Raw genomic sequence first — 17,305 nt, forward strand, 5'->3', positions numbered from 1 at the left:
AGAAGCAAATTCACAAGAGAAAATTTCAGTTGGGGGAATTTTCTTTTCTGAAGTCCGTCATCAGAGTTTAAGTTCTGTCTTAATAAACATCTCTCAACCATTTTTAAGTTTTAAAATAAACCAACAATAATCTTAGTCTTGTAGCTGATGCCTGGCCATGTCTGGATTGTTTTTGTATCCTGCCAAGCAGAGCAAATTGGAAGACAGACATCGGGTCTGGTTTCTGCTGCCAACAAGTAAATTGGGTGGGATTGACATGTTCTCTTTTAATTCTACTACCTTAGCTGCTGCTACAAAGTTGATTAAGAAATAATGCCTTCTGGGATTAAACACTGTTTTTGACTAGACAACAAATCTTTAAAATTATCTTTTGTCTTCTTACTTCCACAGGATAACAGTGGTTAAACCTCTGAGTGGAAAACTTAAGATTCCTCTCCACAAACTGAGTTCTCTGGGGCTATTTTCTTTGAAGTGGTACAAAACATGGTGGGGAGGGAATAATGCCTGGGATGTGTAAACGTAGGAGCTGAAATCATGTCTAGCCCTTACATAAACTTGTAAATTCATCTTCAAATAGGTTCAATATGTAAAATTTACATACAGTGTGATCCTCTGTGAACATTTGTATTTAGTCATGTAGATGATACTGCTGAGGAATATCTCAAAGAATGCACACACACAACTGCCTGATTACATTTCGCTATAGATGCCAAGAGCACCAGGCTGCATTACCATATATGGACACTGGTTTCATTTTTACTAAATCGCCTGTTGATAAAGAAACATGAGCATTGATGCAATGACCTTTTACAAAATAATTCTGCCGGTGGATGTGGTAATGAATAATACATAAATGCCTCATACCTGAAGCAGGAAACTGTTTCCATAAGTATATTTCACAGAAATTAAATCCACAAACACCTACTGGTGTAAATGTGTTAACCCCTGGTACCAAAAAAAATGTACCCCCCGTAGGAAATAGTTATTTGCACAGTTAACCTCATTTTCATCAGAAGATGAGTTGCTGTTGCTCAACATAGGTGGTCTGTTGTTCAACTTGTGAGAAAGGTCAACAGAATAATTTATATTCAAAGACTGTTGCTGCTATGATGTTTTCCATAATGAACTTCAGAAAAACAAAGTCTGCTATATCGGACACTCCTGAGGTAACAGAAAGACATGGTAGTATTTGTGAAGGATTGATCATGTTTATCTCAGAAACAAATAAAAAAACCCCTAGAACTTTAGAAGATTATTGCTGCTGTTATTGTTATACCTGTATTGGGTCTGTTGTGGTAACGGGCAGAAACCCACTCGAGATTAGTATCTGGTAATGTTGAATGTTACATGAGCTCAGGGCAAGACAAAATATCGTCAGTAAGAAATCCTGCCTTGCTCAGTTCTTCCCAAGAATGATATTTCTCAGCCCCCAATATACACAATATCAGCTTTAAGTAATGCTGTGTTAATGCTCAACTTGCAGCAATCAGTTGGAAAAAGGAGATAGTGATGAAGGATGCGCCTTTCGTCTCTGGGTACTTTAGGGTTGCTTTGCGCCAGCAGAGCTTACATGAGGGTAAGAATTTGTATTTATTAGATTTATAGCTAATCTTGATTCTTTAATACATATTTCCCTAAATTGGTCAACAGAGTGTTAACCATGCACTGATTCAAATTAGCATCTACTTTAGCAGTAATGCATACCATATTTATCTTTCCCCTTTTCAATGTGATATAAAAAAAATTGTCATGCAAGTTTATAGTATTCTGTTCTACTAGACAAATATAGGGCAATTAAATGCATTCTCTATGTATTAATTCAATTTCCCCTTTCCTCATTAGTCCAGACTGAGCTTCAATAGCAAATTACTTAATAAAATAAGCAACTAGCAGATAATTGCAATGCACAAACTGACTGATTAGTCTTCTCATTAGTTAGTCTATTTTGGTAAAGCAGGTTGACTGATTTAGAGCATGAATCAGTTCTGCCATACGAATTCCAGCCATAGTAGAATTTCCATACAGTCACATATGCCTCTGAGCTAAGTATTTTCTTTCTTACAGCTTTATAATCCTCAGTGACTCTAGAGGAAGAGAAAAGAATGTATTCCTTTTAATTCAGTGGGACTGTCTATGCATGAGTAAGAATCATGAGACTAGGGGCCTGATTTAAAGTAGATGAAACATCACCAAGTAATTACACAGCAAGCAAAACCAAACTACTTTTTTTTTTTAATCTGTAAGAAGTTATGTCTTTACATTTATTAGAATATTTATATTAATTATAATATTATTTTTTTTATTATTTTTGCAATTATACAGTCAATACGTCTATTTAAGTAGAGCGTCAGACCGGTAAGGTCTGATTCTGTGAACCATCAGCACCAGGCAATTTTTATTTGGCTTTAATCTGAATAAGGTTGCCTATAAACATTATAATATACTTATTTCTGGAACTGCTTGAGTGCATCCATGGCTGTCCATCAGTGCTCCCCTGGTTGAGACACTAACTATGTAAACTGCTTCTAATCCCAGAAGTGAAACATTCAGGTCTCTGGAAGCAGCTGCCTCCTGGAGGTATGCAAAATCCAATAGTCTGGTCTGTCCTAGCTTTTGCAAAGCCTTAGTTATGATTCTTTCTTTTTTACACATAAAAAATAATATATGGTTTTATCTCATGCTTAAATACTGCTGGACTTCTTTCTACTCTCAACACCGTTGGTTTTTGTACTACCACAACGTACACGGCCTGAATCCCTGACAAGCAGTTACACAGTCCTGCTGTTATTTTTAATCCTAAAATGTAAATAAAGTAAAATGTATGCCTAGATAATGTTAGATACAGCTACCAAAATGGAAGTGGGAAATAAGAAAGGGAAATGAGGCTCATTAAAACCATGACACATACATCTAAAACATTTCAACATGTGAAAAAATGATCTTCACTGGTAAATATTAATAATACACTATTGTACCTTTTTAATTTAAGTACCTGAAGCGTATTGGATAAAGTATTCTGACAAGAACTAGCTGCACATTAATGATAGCTAGAACTAGATTGCCAACTGATTACTGAGGCCTCCTAAAAACCTTTTGCTTTCACGATAATCCAAAACCTACCTTGCAATCTCTTTTCTGACAGAGCATGTCTGAATAGCCTTAAGCTCCTTACCAGCCCATTTCCAATACATACTGACATAATAGGGCATAAATTGTGGCACTTACACAGGCAAATACAATTCAAGTGAATAGAAAGCAATCCTAAATTCACAATAACAAGATAAATAAATATATATGAACTGGAACAGTGCAACAGGAATACCATGTATTTACTTTTCCATGCTGTCTGGATCACTCCTGTTTTAGAAATAGTATTACTGTGGTGCTATCACACCGTTCACTGAGGTACTCAAAGTGCTCTATGGACATTAGCTCGAGTCATGTTTGTGAGGCATAAACTAAGGTAGGAGGCAGAGAAAGGCAAACTCTTGTAGCTCCAATGAAGGTGAAGAGAGGTGAGAGTGTACTGTCTTCTGATGCAAAAAGAGGAAGAAAAACAGTGGTTTTAAACCTCTTTTTCTCCAGTTTCCACTCTTTCTTTGTCTCACAGATGGAAAAAGTGGAGCAGAAAATTGCTTTGCCCAAAGCCACACACTGGCAGTAATTGAACTAGCGGACAGCATTGGTTTAAATAGAAAATGTGCAATACATTCATACTATTCAGGCTATTCTAAATGCATTTTCTTTCTCTTGTCCACACACACCATTTACTTTTCAACTGTTGTTGCACAGCACTTCTGGTAGCAGAATCTTGTGGGGATTCCCAAATTTCAAGTTGCTTCCAAGGAACTTCAGAAAAATAGGAAGGATACCAAATTCACTTATTTCTTAAGAGAGTCTCTCAACTTTTGGCTGCTATTTTTCCAAGGAAGAGATTAAGAGGGCAGCTCTGATTTCTGTTCTCATCCAGCAGTTCTGACCCTGTTTTCTAATATAAAGCAGCTGGTGGATCTCACAGAGAGTCCAGCCTCACTGTGCTGTGTAATACACTAAACATGGTGATAGTAATTGTTTTGCTTAATGTACAGTCTTAAGTAGTGACACGTAGAAAAACCCCACAAAATAACTCAATATCTATTTATTAGACAAGAATCAAGACCCAACAAAGTTAAGAAATTAAGCCAGTCACATAGGGGTTTGGTAGAAGACCTCAGGTAATGCGTGTGGGTTCCTGGAGACCACTCTAGCCCTCTGGCATATTGCCATTCCAGCTTCAAAAGAGACACATGATGTGTTTGAAGGACACCATATAGCAAAGAGGAGAATGTTAGAGATTAAAAGCAGAAAATAACAGAAGCTTAAAAGATGCATACCTCCTTCTCCAAATAAGCTGGTTTTATCCCAGAAGTGAGATGGAGGTTCACCAGAGCATATTTTTCAATCCAAGTAGATTTCTCAGACTAATGGAATGGAGTTTGTTCTGAAGGAGGGGCTGAAGAGTAGTGGTGACATTGAGTCACGATGAAGAACAAAACTTTCATGCAGCTTTTGTGGTAAATGAGATCACACATCACAGCTGCATGAAAGGACCTAGTGAAAAATACCACAGAAGCTCGCTAATGCCCAGCAGCCATTGACACGGGGAACCAAGAGCCTGCAGAAGTTATGTGCAAAAGCTTGCTATGGGCAAGTGTTAAGTCACACAAAAAAAGTTAGTAGTAGTATAATTGCAACCTTAGCAGTCCAATAATAATAAATTATTATTAGTCCAGATCGTATTATTGCAGAAAAAGAAAGGAAAGAAAAAGAAATAAATTGTATTAAAAGTCTCAATAATAATAGTATAGTTAAAATTGTTATGCATGCACTACCTACCCCTTCTCCTGGTGTCACGCTAACCCCTTCACCTCCTGCTGGCTCCTAACACTGGTGGCTTTCCTCTGGTGGAGAATGGTGGATCATAGGCACCCAGAGTCCTGTGCCTGTAGGAGTATGATGTTGTCTATGTTTTCTTTCTTCTCTCCTTTTTTCCTCTTTCAGAAATAGTTCTTACCTGGGGCTATTTTTACATGTCTTCTAATAATGTTTTACACTGTGTTTTTATCACTGGTCTGCAACTATGTATTTTGTTCTTTCTTCTCTTTTGGACTCCTAAACCTAGTTTTGACCAGCTCCAGCTCTGCATGTCTTTGACCACTGGCAAGTCATTTATAGCCTTGGAGCCTCCAGTGTCAGCCTGTGGCCCATCTCTTACGGTCCCATGCCTCTACTCTACCCTGCAGCTGGTGTCTTCACAAGGCTACTGCTGTTCTAACAGGCCTTCATTTCTCTACACTCTAACATTTTTAGTCATAAATATGTAATTCTACACAGAATAACTACTTATTATTAATATCTACATAAAAGCTGTGGTTGCTCCATACAAAGTTAAACAAATTAGCCATAGTCTGCTGTCATTAGAAAGAGTTGTTGTTACAGCTAAATCAAGTAAAACCAAAGCTGCAGGAAGATCAGGGAAAGTTCATACAAAGTAAATGTGATAAGCTTCAGTTCTGAGGTATTGTAAACTCTGGACAAAGCCTATGGACTGCTACTAGAAACAGCAATACAGTTGCAGCATCGATACTAGTATTACTGGGCTACATGTTTATTACCTTGCAATTCTGGATTAATATTTGTATGTTGCATACTGTATGTAGCAGCAGAGGTAAGTGTTTCCACAAAGGGGATGGGAAGGAAGCAGGAATACTGCTGACTAGAAAACAAGCTATTGCACCTGAACTCTTTAGCTTTATGAGCACAGTTCACAGTCCATGCACACTCGGCTTAGACACACAGGGTGTGTATGCTGCAAACAAGGTCAAGAAAACCCAGTGTAACAAGTCCTGTATGACAGTTGATTTGGAGGCCACACTAGAATAGTATAATGATGACTCCTGATTTTATAGTTTATTTCAAGGAAATAGGGAATATTAAGCATCTTCCAATAGATATTCTCTAAGTATAGAACAGGATAATTATCTGAACTTGTCTAGTCATAGAACAGAAGCTATTTAAAGCAGTGTAAGGTCATCTGTTTAAAGCATATATTCATGGCAGAAAGGAATGGCCATTTGGCTTTGCAAAAATAATTTTAATCAATTTTTTCATTGGTATGGTCCATCACATTATTCAGAAATGGCTTCTTTCAGTAAATGGATTGTGAATCAATAGTAGATAAAAATAAAGCAGTACAAAGGGTACAGCATTCAAGAAGCTGTCTATTGTTGGAGCAAAAGACAGCAGACATCAGTATCCCAAGATGGATATGCAAATAAATCAGACATGGGCAGATGATGCACATGGATGCCACCTTTTAACAAAAACTCCAGAGTTCTGTCTTGTCCCAGGAACCACTGAAACATGTAAGTTTATATGAGAGATCAGAATGAGATGGAGTTCAGTTTGAAGTCTGTTTTTCACAAATCATTTTCAAGCTCATCCCTCTTCAAAATTGCAGTGTTCTTGAAATATAGAGAATAAATTCTCAGGCTGCCAAAGATCTTTCTGAAGTCAGGAAGAGAAAAATATAAAAGCTACAGACTTTGTATTATACCTCAAAAGATCAGCTCTTGAGATACATGGAATGCCCACAATTCCTGTAAGGTCAGTGAAAAGTGGTATCACTCATAACTTTTAAAGGATTTGGCTTCTTACAGAAAAAGGATTAAAAAATGTTTTTTCAAGCACACAGATCATAATGAACTTGTATTAGTTATTCACATCAGGAAAATCTTATTTAAATGTTGCTAGAACTTCAAACATGACTAATATTCTATCATAACTTGTTAATTATTAATGAAAAAATGTCATTTGGGACCTGGCTAATATTTCCAGGCCATTTGTGTGAATAGCTGTTTTCAACTGTGAGAGTGCCAAATGCTAGGAATTCATCATCCTTAGGCATTTAATAATTATTAACCATACGTTATGATAACCTGAAAAATCTCATTATTCTCTTATCAAAACTATGACCTTTTTATCTGTTGAAAAATGAGATTCTCATAGCTTAGTTTGAGCCTGAAGATCACATGTTCAATTATTTGTTTTAAAAAGTAAAGAACAGAGTATTTGTAACTACTGACCCATAATTTAACATTGCACAAGCTGGAACGCTTGCTAACAATGAGGTTTTGCATCTTTTCAAGAAGAATTGATTATTTATATGGGACTTCTGGATAATTACTGCAAGTCATATAACTGTCTAGTTTCACTTTGGACTATTCTAAATTACTGACAAAAAAACCTGTGAAGCTGCAGTAAAAAAGAAACTTGACTCCCAGGATGAATGCACTTGAATCAGTTTTGAATTTGCCCCATTTTAATGTAGCTGTTCTGCTCTTACTACATTAAAGACAGAATTTCTCATTGTATCTTCTTAACACTACCTGTTAATAATGTTTATTCCAGTAGTGCATAGGGGTTTGACTTGGACCCCAAATGTGCCAACACTGTATATAAAAGAAATATAAGCTAGTCTCTGCCTGGTGGATTGAACAGACAGAAAGCTGGAAGGAAGTAACAGGGGCAGAGGGAACAATGAGAACATCGCACCACTTTTGTTTTTGTTTGAATAGTTCGGTCCCTTTTCCTGAGGCTCTGTTATGAAAGAATTGAGTAGACATCAAGACCACGGTAATGAGGACACAGACCAAGCTATAGCAAGCAGCCTATCAAAACACATCAGGGGAGATTCAGAGTGCAACCTTCAAAGAAAGTAATGCAGTGGTTCTGCCTTGACTTCAATTTCTAGATGTATCTCACTTTTCCTACCCTGTATAACCCATGTTCAGACCTAGTCCTTACCTTAAGTGTCCCACCCTTACACACTCTGGATGAAGGGATGGACTTTCTTACTTAGCACTTATTCTATAAGAGGCTAAAAATTCAGTGAATTTATGCTTTCAAAATATTACTCTCCTAAAGCATTCTTATATTATAGATAGAGAGCAGAAAGACAAAAAGTGTCTGACTCAGAAAATTTAGGAACAAATAAATACCTTTACAGCAATCTTTTTTTCTTTAATCTATAAACTTCATTTCATCAAGGCGACTTTCCAATAGCTAATATATGTAATACATTTGTCATTATTTTGTAGTAAGAAACATATACATTACCCCATTTTTGTTAATAAAGCCTTCCAAATTATACATACTTATTGAATGAATCTTAACAATTATTTTGAGCACACGTCAGATGAACATGAACATAAACCACATACTCATTATGACAAAGCAGTCTCAGGCATCCTTCTGTTTGATGGGATTGGCAACATCAGTGCAGATGAGTGAAAGTCTTTCTTATACTGAGCCTCCCAAACCATTTAAGTACATTAATGTTTAGAAATTAAAAAAGGACAATAGTTGCAAGACAGTACCATACCCAGGATATATATATATATTTTTTTTTTTTTTCAAAATTCAATCAAATGAGTGTAAGGTCCATTTGTATCCAGTTTTAGCACCTGCCTGTTTCCATATGTGCCGTGCTTGACAAGAACACCAGCTTCCACACATTTGGCACTGGCAGCCAGTTCTTTTTCACACAAAGTCACAAACTGAGAATAAAGTTCCAGCCCTTTTTCTTTTTCAATGTTTGCATGGTACTGCATCTTTCTTCCCTTCAGTTTGCCACCTAGGGTAGCTTGTGGTATGATCAGCACATCGCCTGGTAAATCAAGGACAGAAACGTACTCGCCACTTTCATTTTCACTCAATTTAACATTCAACAGCATATTGACTGCAAATAAAGATAAAGTAAGAGTTAGTGTAAATAAAGTGAATTAAATAGGACCTAATATAGCATCATGAACAAGATTCAACAAATATTGCAACACATGAGAAACTATTCAAGTAAAAAAAAAGTTTAAAATAGAATGACACATGGATAGTAAATAATTACTATTAATCAACTAAGATGTCTGAGTACTGTGAAGAATATGAAAGCTATTTATATTAATATCTCTAAAGAGTTTTTTTCAGGGAAGTTTTCAACTCAGTTTAGCATCACAGACTCTGCCCTCCAAGACCAAAAGAGAACCCCCCAGGATCTGCTCTCAGTATTTTCAATAGTATCTGTGCTTGTGCATTGCCAGGTCTTTCTGCTAGTCCCAGCAAGTAGCCTGAAATAGACTTTTTGTTACAGGACCTTTTATGAAACCACTAATATAGGTCAGCCACAGGAAAGAAAAAGGGCACTCTTATACTCTTATACATGGCATCATGGAATTCCCCAGGTGATCCAGTGCTACTGATGGAGGAAAGGAGGGAGAAAAAAATTAAATAAAAGTAAAAAAGAAAACAAAAACTAAAGAAAAAACCTCAAGGCAAAACAGCAGTGGATGAAGGCAGAAACCACTACCATTTGACCTTACCCACAGCATCTTCTCTGCTTTGATGTAAATGTTAAAGAGCATGCGGAGAAGAGGGAAACAAGTGCAGATACTGCTGTTATCACTTCTGAACCAGAAAACTGCACTTGAAATGCTAACTGTATATTGTATCTGTGAAATGAGATGGGAAGGACACTACTTAGGTATCTGCCCAACTCCCTCTGCTGGTTGTAATTTTAAACATCCTGCACATCCAGTGAGTCCAGTGTTAAAATAGTTCTCAAATCAAGCCATGAATTATTTGAAAACCGTTTTCTCTAAATTCAGTTCTGTCCAGGACTGAACCTGTTGCTTGATACATGTAATATATCAAACAGCAGGTGCAGCACCTTCTCTGTTTGTTAGAAAGTTATTATAATAAGAACTGATTTTCTAACAGGTTGATCATGAGCAGATGAATACAGTGAGATGTATGGACAACTGACAAAAGAAAGAAAACCGACCAAGCTGTTTTTTCAGCCAGGTGATTGATTTGGAATTATGCTGATTGCTTTTTTACTTCTTGTCCAAATGGTTGCTGCCTTCTCTGCCTCTACTGCATTTCTTCTTTTTCAAACAATACAAGAATGTATAAGGATTATATCATACCAATTTTTGGAACAAGATCCTCATCAGCACCTTTGAAGAAGCATATGTAGATAACAAGCCCTCTTTGGATCTATGAAAGATTACAGAAAATTATGTCAATGTTTCTCATTGTCCACCATGCATATTTACCACCAAAATTGGTATAAAAACCCAACAAAAATACACAACAAAAAGGCTCTGATAGTAGTTTGAGTTATTTAGTATAGCTCCAGACATCAAGTTTACACACAACACTGTGGAAACTTATGATATATACTGATTATCTGCACAGTTATTACACCCATGTGAAGCCAAATTTAGTTGTACAACATACAGTATTAACATAGACAAGGTGACAAGATGAATCAGTGTAGTTAAATCCAGCATAAGAAATAATTTAACCTTTTTTTTTCCTATCAAACGTACAGATAAAACAATTTTCAGTGTGAATTATGAGTTTATTTCCAATTATGAAACATGACAAACACCCCAGGACTTGTCAGTGAACTGATTTATATTTTGATGTTAAAAGTAATATAGAATGAATGAATTGTGAAAAAAACCCAGAGCGTTAATTAAAGATTTAAATACGATGAACCATTAATTTTGATGACCAATAACTATGAAGTTATTCAGAATTTATAAAGTTGTTAAAATATTATTTATCAGTTTGGGTAAAATCTTTTTGGTGAAATGGGGCCTTTCCCCTGATTTGTACAGTGCAAAAGATATGCCACTTCTTTAGCATTCAGAAAGACTACTGGTAAGTACTATCTCTTTGAGGAAAGAATTAGGTCTGTACTGAGGAAAAAGCACAGACAATTCTTGTGTAGCTTTTCTGCTCTCTTGGTTAGTTCACCAGGAATGTGTGCAACAGCCTGTGCTTTATTAAGACAGATTGATAGGGTCTGCAGCCAACAGCAATTATGTCTTATGCACAAGTATACCTGAATGGTTTAACTTATTCAGGAAAAAAAAGAAAACAAAGAAAAAAAAGGCATACAATATCCACAGGCATAGAGTATCTAAAAAATCTCACCACTGCTTTGTCAAGAAAAAGCATCTTTATATTTTTGTTAGAAGAAAAATAAATGTCAGCTTATGAAATACCACCTAAGAGATGCTAACTAGATTGGGGCAGGAAGGCGTCATTAATATTGATGTTATCAAAGCGAAAGAATAAAAACTGGGAACAGTTTCTTTAAAATACCTTATTTTTTTTCCTCTCTTCCTTTTCTTGAAAAGATATATGCATGAGGTTTTATCCCTTTGTTATTGTAGAGATTAAACAAAATGCTCAAGGCAATGACTGAGAAGAGCTTTGCCTTCTCATCTATTATTTTAGTGACTCAATTCTGGAAAAAGTGACTGACTGCTCTTAGCAGCCAAGAGTCACATGCTGAGATCTTTCAAAAGCTTTAAATGACTCACTTCAAGACTAATTTTGACCACTGCAGAATATCACACAGGTTCCCAAATGACTGCTATATTTCATAAACAGTGTAAGAAATCTGATGGTCTGAACCTCAAATGACATTTCAAACCATCTGTTTGAATAAAAGAAAGAAATGCAGGCTGCCAAAAGTTAGGCATCCTTACATGTTGAGCTAAGTATTTGTTCCAGAAACACACTGGCACCAGGATATTAATGGAGACTAACAATGCACATACATCTACTAATAAAAACACTTGCGGTAAAATAGGCCAAATACATTTACACTGTACATCTGACCACTGCAATAGAAATAAGTGGCTTGGCTATGTAGCACACATCACAGAAGATCATGCTAATTCTGAGCCTTGTGACAGTATTTTTTGGACAGTCTCACAGACAGAAGTAACAATATTCTGAAGCAGCTTGCTTAAATGACAAAAAGGTAAACAAAGTGGTATCTGCAAGTCCTAAGGCTAGACAGCTGAAGATTAAGTAAAAAAAAAAAATCATTATTTTTCCAGCCTCTCTCATGATTTGATGCCTAGTTTGGAAAATACTTTATATCACATAAGCCATGAATATTGAAGGAAATGAGAGGGATGGGAGGTTAAATGGAAAAGAATAATTCAGAGACAAGTTAAAGCTGCTAAAGGATGCTTCTCTTATACTACATGTGTATGATCTTCTACAGCACCTTTCAATCATGTAATAGTAGAAAACTATTCAGCTATTTGTAAGTTGAAACTTGCTGTTTCAACTATGACTGAAAATTGTGGTTGAACACTATTTTCAACACATATGTAACTATGTTTCAGCCTCCTTGTGTCTTTATTGTTCTTCAATTTTATGAATTGAAGATGTAAAGTTGAACACAATTCAAGAGCTAATCTAATAATGATGCATGTCAGCCCTCCGATCTCATACCAGTGTTTCAGGTATCCTAAGACTTGTGCTTGTTTCCAGTGTAAGGAACAGGAACATGTAAACCTTTTGAACCAAAGCAAAAACATTGCCAGTGCTGAAGGTCCTCTGTATCCCATCAAAGTCTAGTTGACTGCTCTTCAGAGCTATATTTAACACCAGAAAAATCAAGCAAAATAACACAAATATGAAGGTTACAAATTCAATGTACTGCTGATGTGCAAACAGCCACTGCAAGGAACTTACTTAGTGACAGGCAGGGAAACCGTGCTCTGTGTGGATTTGCTGTTACCAGTAAAATGTCTCCACAAATAAATCAGCAAACCATGTTACTCTGTAACTTTGCAACACTGGCATTTATTATACAACTGTCCTAAATAATGTCCTAATCATCAGCCCAGGCAACCTGCATCAAGATGGGTTGGAGCACCCAGCCCCTAAGGCCTCCCAGCCAGCTTTAGCAATGCTGCCTCCAAATACTCCCATCCCCCGTAATCCTCAACAGGCCTGTGGCCTTCAGGATGTATAGTGCTTGTCTCGAACAATCCAAGAGATAAGTGATGGACTTTAGCACTCAGGATATCTGTTGATTGTCTTGTGGCATCTGAGAGTTAAACGACATTTGCTGATGGACTAAAGAGATGTCTCAGCAACCCACCCAACCACTTTGGTTCCCCTCCTGCGACGAGTACCTGAGAACTGGGGAGTTCAGTGTGGGACATGCTGAGATCGGAGACAAAGGAGTTCTACAGCTGGCACTGGGAGCAGAATATCCAGTGATAACCAGGCCCTGATATCTCATGAAAACCACCGACTCAGCAGGACGATACAGAGTGCCAGTCTCGAGCCACTTCCTAAGACCGAAACTCCACTGCAACAAACTAATCCTGTGGTGCCAGTTGTCTCAACCTCCTCTTTTGTAATGGCTCATCTCATCAATTAGCCAAACAAAGACTACATAGCCCCTGGCATCATACCTGCCCCCTGCTATCTTGGAGGAGCATGGAGAAGATAGAAGGATTTCCTCACTTATTCAGGGAGAAAAGTGGGGTGCAGTGGCCAAGAACTGTATAAAAATCTGAGACTCTATGGATGCATTTGAAGCACTTCCTCACCAGGAACCACTTCCCCACCGACGACATCGCTGGACCGTGGTGGTAACTATGCTCTCGCTTTGCTGTCCTCTGTATTTCTGCTTTCTCCTTTCTTTTCTGTCTCTGTTTTCCTCCCTGTCCTATCCCTGTCCTCTAGGGACTTTGCTGTGTTACTGTAATAAAAGTTTGTTGTTTGTGTGACATCTGACCTCGTTTGCGGCTTAGTTTCTCCATTTGGGATCACCTTTAAACTTCTTCTCAGGTCCTGCCGGGCAACAGAGGGTGCAGCTGCCGTGCGGCTCATACCAGGAGAGGGAAGGCAAAATCCAGCTGCACCAGCCTCCCACTGCGGTGAGGAGTGTTAGAAAGCAAGGGGGTTCTGCCCCATCTCTCCTAAGACCGCACACCAGCCCCGGTGCCTCTTTGTGCACCCGATGTCGTGTTATCTTTGTTTTGTCCTGGCAAGATCGTAAAAAACTGCCACGTATCCGAATACCGGATCCTGACAAGGCCACAACTCAAACATGAAAGCACAATGAAGAGCAGTGATTAATGTATAAAAGTACACTCCTAACCTTTTTACAGAGAAAGAACATCTGCTCTAAAGTTCCTCAAGTACCTACAGGGTCTCTTAAAGCTCAGAAGCTATTCTAAGCCACATACATAACATGCTATTTATAGTACACTGGAAATTTCTCAAGGTGAGGACCTACTTTTAAGTTGTTACAGACCATCAGGAACACACTGGTTTATGTACATAATAGTTTGTGAGGTCTGTATTTTTTATTTTTGCATTGACACACATATAGAGGAATCAGCATCACCCTACCAGAAAACATCAGCAGCAAATATTTCTTTCAATGACCTCTAAAGTAGTTATACTAAAGAAACTACAAACTTCCTATAGGTTTTTTTGTGGCATGGTCACTAGTTCTTGTCACAACAGATTTCTCCTAAAAAACCTCAGGTATCAAGGAAAGAATCCTAAGTACCTATGGCAAATATTAGTAAGATTCATGCCTGAAAAATAACTGCTGCTGAGACAACCCAAATCTCTTGTAGATTCCTTTAGTGCAATTTGTTACTTTCCCAGTAGTTTTGGTAATGCCATTTAAAACTTCAAACAAGAGATACAAACAGCATAACCTCCTTGTAATAGACTTAGTCATGATATCTCTAAACCATATCATATGCCTCTTCTTGGAGGGTTTAAAAGACAGCCAGCAAAGTAACATTTCAGCTTTTATTTACTAGTTCTACAATTACTTCTGAGAGTAGCAAGCTAGAAATTGGATATTTCTCCTGAAATTAATTTATACTGTGCTGAGCAACTTTCACTATAATTAACCTATAATTAACCTTACACTGACAGGCTAATAATGCAATACACACAGATGCACTTCAGCCAAACACAGTATCTGTGACATGACACGTATTTCCTCTGAGTAAAACATTCTGGTTTCCCAGATAGTGCTACAGAAACTAGGTCTTATGGATCCACATGCCTCTTCCCAACAAGGAGAGAACTGTTTCAAGAACAATGTGAAAGTCAAACAGTGGAAACACCTAGGGACAGCCTTTTTTTTGAAACTCTCTTCAGATTTGTTAAATGAACTCAAAAGCCCTTTAAATGCACTAGAATTTTTACTTTTAAGAAGTTATGCAAGTGACAATATACGTACCCCCTTCTGTTGCAGTAGTCTTTTAGACAGACAGAAGACAAAAAAAACCAACCAAACAATACAAAACCCAAGAGCTAAATAGTTGACACCTGCACAGGAAAGTTCAGTGGAGGTAACCCATAAACAGTGACAGTGCATCCCAAAGGGCAGCCCTCATGCTTTGGTAAATAGTACTGGGCTGCACACATGGCATATAGGCAGAGACTACTGACCTACCTACCTCTTCCAACAGAAGACTAAGGGATGAAAACAGGGAAAACTACAGAGTTTCCCTTAAGCTGTGTGGTGGTCCGCATCCTAAATTTAATTTTTGTTTAGTGGTGTAAAAAAATAAATAATAAAAAATCAGAACTATTGCTGCCATAGTCCCATTGCCTTTCTTCTTCTCCAAGTGCACACAATTCACGAGGTACACAGCTGAGACCACCAGCCAAGTTTGCAGCACCTCTGTGAAAGTGTATTTAAGCAAGGGCAGATGTAGCTAAAGAGGGAACAATAAAATTAGAGGGGAAGGAAGTGCTCCATTGTGGAGCAGCCATGCTCCTGAAGGGACAACACCCTGTGGATGAACCACGCTAGAGGCACAGGGAGAGGATAAGAAACAGCAGAGAGAACCTGCTACACAATGACCCCAGGCTCCTGTGTCGCCCCACTGGAGGGACTGAATGTAACCTGTGGTAGCAAGGAGGTAAAGAGAGAGCACGAGTGGGTATTAGGAAAGCTGCAGAAGTACCTGAAGTTAAGCTTACCCTGAAAAAGGTGGAGGGATGTTTTCCTCAAATATTTCAGTATTTGGGTTTGTTTTTTTTTTTGTCCCCCAACACCCAAATAATTCATTAAATACTTATGTTAACTAGCAAAAAATTAACTTACATTCCCCAAGTCAAGTCCGTTTCGCCTGTGACGGTAACTAATAAATGTCTTCCCTGACTTTATTCTGAACCACTCCAGCTCTTGCTCCTTTTGCTCTTCCTTCCTTCCCGCTCCTGGCCGGGCAGCGGCGGCGGGAGGGGCCCTGGGCCGCCCACCCCGGGGGCCGCACGCAGCAGCGGCAGGCTTGGCAGGCTTGGAAGGCAAGCGCAGGCAGCGAGCCAGAGTGGGGTCTCCATGGGCATTACCAGCCTGGCCAGGAGCAGGGAAACGACAGCAGCTCCGCTGCCGCTACCCCCGGCCCAGCCGCGGCCCCCGCCAGCTCAGCCTCCCGCTCTCCCCGCCGGCGCCTGCGCGCAGCGGACGCAGCGTTTCCCGGCCCAGGCGGGCCCTTGCCGCTCCGCTGCGGGAGGAAGGGGCGGCAGCGAGGGGGCGGGGGCCGCGGCAGCCCTTACCTGCACCCACTCGGCCTCGGAGCCGCACTCGGGCGGCTTCACCTGCAGGCGGGCGGACACGCACTGCTGCAGCAGGGCCCGGGCCAGCGCCGGCCGCGCTGCCGCCATGGCGGGCCCCGCACGGCGTGAGGCCGGGCCGGGGCGGGCCGGGCGCTGCTGCTGCTGCCGCCGCCGCCGCCGGGGCCGGGCGCTGCCGCTCCGCCACCGCGGGCCCTCGCTTCGGGGCCCGTCCCGGGCGCCCGCGGATCGCGGGCGCGGCAAGGCCTGTCAGCGGCGCCAGGGGAGAGCGGAGCCGTGGGGTCTGCGGGCGGCAGCGGCTTTGCCCTCTGGAGTGTTTGAGAGCGGCTGTACGTGACGTGCAAGCGATAAAGGCCTTGCTGAAAATATGAGAGAAAATCAGCCAAGGCTAAATACCTTCTGTAGAAGGTAAAACTGGGCTTGTGGTCTGACAGTGACCAAGAATGGGGTAAGAATAGTGTGCTGTGTAGATTTTGCATGAAAATTGTTAATCTGAATATTGTTTGTCGGTTGCTTCTTTAAAAACAATGTTTGTGTTTCAGGTGACTGAGATGAACCTATCAAGTTGGAGGGATTCTCTTCAATGATACTGCTTTGGGGCAGAGGGATCAGAAAAAAATGCAGCTAAAAGGGACCTGGATAGCTAGGGATCAAAATAATTATCTGAAAAAAGTGCATAGTTCTGAAATGAGATCCTGTTGCTAACGAGGAAAGTTAAAGTATTGCACCTTCTTATTTTCTTTCAGTTTTTCATACCCTAATACTCATCAAACAGCTGTGAAATGAGTTGTGCCTTCCTCCCGTCTGTCAATTCTGACAGATGCAAGTTTTT

The 17,305-nt window shown here is 39.4% G+C and overlaps 1 protein-coding gene across 2 annotated transcripts; it reads right to left on the bottom strand.

The window, feature by feature from the left end:
- Positions 1-6,112: 6,112 nt before the first annotated feature.
- On the bottom strand, positions 6,113-16,652 carry DTD2 (D-aminoacyl-tRNA deacylase 2). 2 transcript variants are annotated; one of them, XM_051622388.1, is made up of 3 exons: positions 16,456-16,652; positions 10,020-10,089; positions 6,113-8,779 (listed from the first exon to the last, which is right to left on the bottom strand). In XM_051622388.1, the coding sequence occupies exons 1-3, from the start codon at positions 16,561-16,563 to the stop codon at positions 8,454-8,456; spliced, it is 504 nt and encodes a 167-aa protein (XP_051478348.1). In that variant the 5' UTR covers positions 16,564-16,652; the 3' UTR covers positions 6,113-8,453. The 2 variants fall into 2 exon arrangements, with proteins under 2 accessions (XP_051478348.1, XP_051478349.1); XM_051622389.1 differs by having other exon boundaries at positions 6,113-8,707; positions 16,456-16,648.
- Positions 16,653-17,305: the final 653 nt, after the last annotated feature.

Source organism: Apus apus, chromosome 5 (genome assembly GCF_020740795.1).
Source record: "Apus apus isolate bApuApu2 chromosome 5, bApuApu2.pri.cur, whole genome shotgun sequence".
In the NCBI taxonomy this organism is placed as follows: Eukaryota; Metazoa; Chordata; class Aves; order Apodiformes; family Apodidae; genus Apus; species Apus apus.